We start from the raw sequence: 3,744 nt of genomic DNA, 5'->3' as shown, positions 1-3,744 counted from the left end.
CCTATGATAGGGAATCAACCCCAAGCTCTAACCATGATCCACCAACACATTTGGGACCTGCCACCATTCATTTCATGGATCGACTACGTCTCAGAGGAGGAGGGGCTACTGCACCTTCCGAATCTTGGAGTCTAGATTGTTTAGCATATGCGCATCATGTGTAGCACACATATCCCTAGGTTGACAAAAAGAAACACATTAACCTTTCAAATATTCACACACAATAAAGTTAGCTCAAACTTGGATCATTCACATCAACCGCACTTTTAACATTACTTTCAAACAAAAAAACAAAGCTACTTTCTTGTGAACCTTTTGTCTTTTACAACCTATTGTGGTGTGCAAGTGTTAGGCTATCTTTCACAAAATGTTCAGATGATGAGGGAGGACGCATGGCATACGTTCTTCCCAATAATCATTATTAACGGCAGAGACAGTTTGCTGCGACTGATGATGATGATCCCGTGGCTTCCGTCCGCAGGTATACTTGGCAAACCTTCTTTGCAGTGATCGGATTGCTTTGCGTCTGATATAGATATGGCATAACCTTCGCTTCCAAGTTTCTCCTGGCATTTTCCGAATTCTGTCATTACGATGGAATTCGTTGAATATGCAGACACAAACTGGTTCCTTTGATGCAAGTTATTGAATGCAGATGCTTTGCACCTTTGCTAGAGCGGCTTCTGTATGGCATCAGTTAGGCGATTTTGTCTCAGGCGGTCCAACTTATGCAGATCCATACCATGGCCGCATTCTAAAGCTGCGCCTGAGGCATGCAAATCTTCCGGATTGATGACGGCCTTGAGTTCCTGCTCTTCTTCCCTGCAGATTGTATGACATCATCAGATAATCTTGCTTTCAACTTTGCCATTCGAGTGCGAGATGTCTTGATCTAAGGTTCGGGAAGTTCATGAAGCTTTCCAATCTGTTCCGATTCTGCATCTCTCTGGTGCATAACTTGATGGATACCAAAGCACCTGGCAGCCTGCGTCCATTCCAAGTTTTAGCAGGAGAGAATAACACCCTAGTATCGAGTACTTTAGTGCAAGGACAGATAGTTATGGACCAGGATATATGGAGCTCTTTACCAGCAGATGCATTGGAGAGTGTGATGCTATGGCTACCACTCCGAAGCCTTCTGAGAGCACGATCTGTCTGTCGAGAATGGGATCGTGTTATACGTTCTAAAAGCTTCTCACAGGCATACTCACGAGTTCCTAAACAGAATATCTGGCTCTTAATTTTCCCTAACAATGATACAAGTGTTGGAGTAGCGTATGATTCATCATTAAGGAGCTGGTTTATTCTGCCATTTTCTTTTGTTCCATATGGAACAAAGATTGCTGCTACTGCTGGAGGACTGCTATGCCTGACTCCAAAGGAAAGCTCTCATAGAAGTTGGATAATCTGTAATCCAATATGTAAGTCTTCGAAAGAGATACCAAGTCCACCAGGCCTCTTCAAGTTGTTCTTTCGAGTAGTTGGTCTCTTCATAGAGGATGATGCAAGATCATTCAGTGTGGTGATGGCTGGCTCAGAGCTAGTTGCAGAGGACTCTGAACAATTTATTCTGAGAACTGAAGTGTATGATTCTAATTTTGATACTTGGAAAAAAGGTGGGAGCATGCTGCTGGATGCACCTCTCTCACCTTGGAAAGCTACAATGGCTGGTAGGATGTTTTGTGTGACAAGCTCCTTACCATATCAAGTGCTTGCATACGATGTGAAACAGGGATTTTGGTTTGAACTAAAAGCTCCTGTTCCAGAGAAGTTAACTTCGGTTAGCCTAGTGAATTATGAAGGCCAGCTTTTAATGGTTGGGGGAATTGGAGAAAATGGTATAACATCGGAGATTGGTATATGGAAACTCAGCCATTCTGGTAAAAGATGGACTGATATAGCTTGGATGCCCAGAGATATTTGTAATGCATTGTTACAGTCTCTCTCAAGGCGATTTGTCTGCATAGGCCATGGTAATCTTCTTTACTTCAGCAACAAAAAGTGCCATGGAGTTCTAGAATACAATCTGCTATGTAGGTCTTGGCAATGGATACCGATCAGTCCATCCTTTGTAAATATCCACTATAACATGCTGCGTGGCTTCCATTTTCAGCCAAGTTTGCAATGGTGATGTTGCTTTGTCCATAACAAGGAGCATGGGCATTATCTCACTATTATAATGCTTAGTTGTGTTTCTATAGATCTCATACTCAACATAGCAAGGTTCTTTGAAACTAATAAAGCTTGATGAGTGAAGCAGCAGAGAAATGGGTTTTACAATGGCTGCATCTGTAGAGGACTCAGATTATGCATATGTAGTAAGAGTTGAACAGTGATTGGGGATCCTTTTTTGCACCAAGCATGGATGCTTTGCTGTTATTGCATGTTGCCTTTTTCAATTAACAGTGGACTTGTACTGATTTTTGTAGATTACTAAAAGTGTTAGTTTTAGATAGGAGTGTTTTTATTTCCTATGTCAACTATGATCATCTGGGGATTCATAAAACATCCAACCAAGAGCAAGTTAAGCACTTGAACGTTTTTGTTCTATTGGCCAATGCTTCGGAGTCACACCCACCTCCTCATGGAGTTGTACTTAGGACAGATAGAAGACTCTTGATGTATAGCAAATGTGATCAATTTAAGGACTTGTTACTACCAAGCTTTGGGTGTTGACCCTGGTTTAGCACCCCCAAAAAGTATTTAGTGAATTGATTTGACAGGCTGATCCAATTAAAAATTCAAATTTTTAAAAGCATGAAAAGGTGGTTGAGATTGGTTGGTTTGTTTGGTGGCAGCCAAGTGTCCAAAGAGTGACTACTTTTTGCCATTTACTGCCTTGATTTGATTGGTAGCCATTGTGGGCCATGCCCTCTCCCATCGGGCACTGTGGTTGCAAACCCAAAAGCCATGGGAACTTGTGAATTTGACAATGGCTTCCTGACCTGGTTGCAAATGTGGGCTTGATGGAAACACGACCTAAGGGTGGTTACACACAGCCTTGGGTGGCTGGGTTATGTGCAAGTTGTCCATTGCTTTGATTACACAGTAAACTACACCCTAAGATTTCACCAAAAGGCGGTTGGCCCATTGGTAATGAATTTGAGGTGAGAGGGAATTGGTGGGGGTTTAATTCTTGTCAAACCCACAGTGCTCTTTTTGAGAAAAGGTGTTGACATCTTGTGCATTGGGCGCACCCGAATGTCAGGATGGGAGAGATCCCCCACCTAGAAGTGGCCGCCAACCGTGAAAATCGGACCCAATGACCTTTTGACACGTAGGGCAGTGGACGCCTCTTTTTCCACCTCCTGTCCGTCCATAGCGTGGTGTGTAACTGGCCTAAGTTGACCCAACCGTGAAAATCGGACCCAATGACCTTTTGACATGTAGAGCAGTGGACGCCTCTTTTTCCACCTCCTGTCCGTCCATAGCCTGGTGTGTAACCGGCCTAAGTTGACCCTTGGAGATCTGTCACGTACTATATACTCCACAAAGTCATGAATTTATTAGAGCCTCATAGAGACATTAAAAAATGACAGCCTATTCCTTTCCTAAAGACATTGTCTCCACAAGTTGCTTGAGTCTTCGACTATGTGGTGTGCCATTTAGAATAGTCCACAAACAAATAAATAACTAGCTTGAAGTCATGAATCTTACACATTGATTTGCTTAAAGCTTGTGTTAATGGCTGAAAGAATGGCATGAGATATATTTTTCTTTGTGGAGGTAAGGGAATTGTCATTT

The 3,744-nt window shown here is 42.6% G+C and overlaps 1 protein-coding gene across 4 annotated transcripts; it reads left to right on the top strand.

The window, feature by feature from the left end:
* Positions 1–325: 325 nt before the first annotated feature.
* Positions 326–2,563, top strand: LOC148024380 (F-box/kelch-repeat protein At5g15710-like). Of its 4 annotated transcripts, none has more exons than XM_087694020.1 (2): positions 326–481; positions 656–2,563. In XM_087694020.1, the coding sequence occupies exon 2, from the start codon at positions 911–913 to the stop codon at positions 2,129–2,131; it is 1,221 nt and encodes a 406-aa protein (XP_087550146.1). In that variant the 5' UTR covers positions 326–481; positions 656–910; the 3' UTR covers positions 2,132–2,563. The 4 variants fall into 4 exon arrangements, with proteins under 4 accessions (XP_087550146.1, XP_087550149.1, XP_087550147.1 ...); XM_087694023.1 differs by having other exon boundaries at positions 329–481; positions 735–2,563; XM_087694021.1 differs by having other exon boundaries at positions 332–481; positions 676–2,563.
* Positions 2,564–3,744: the final 1,181 nt, after the last annotated feature.

Source organism: Lygodium microphyllum, chromosome 15, assembly GCF_053477565.2.
Source record: "Lygodium microphyllum isolate KBCC chromosome 15, Lygodium_microphyllum_v1.1.10, whole genome shotgun sequence".
Lineage (NCBI taxonomy): Eukaryota > Viridiplantae > Streptophyta > Polypodiopsida > Schizaeales > Lygodiaceae > Lygodium > Lygodium microphyllum.
Note: the sequence above shows the minus strand (reverse complement) of the source record. Positions and strands in the feature narration are given on the sequence as shown.

Bases quoted from the DNA above. Each gene is read 5' to 3' on its own strand.
- LOC148024380 (XM_087694020.1), top strand. From the start codon at position 911: ATGAAGCTTTCCAATCTGTTCCGATTCTGCATCTCTCTGGTGCATAAC.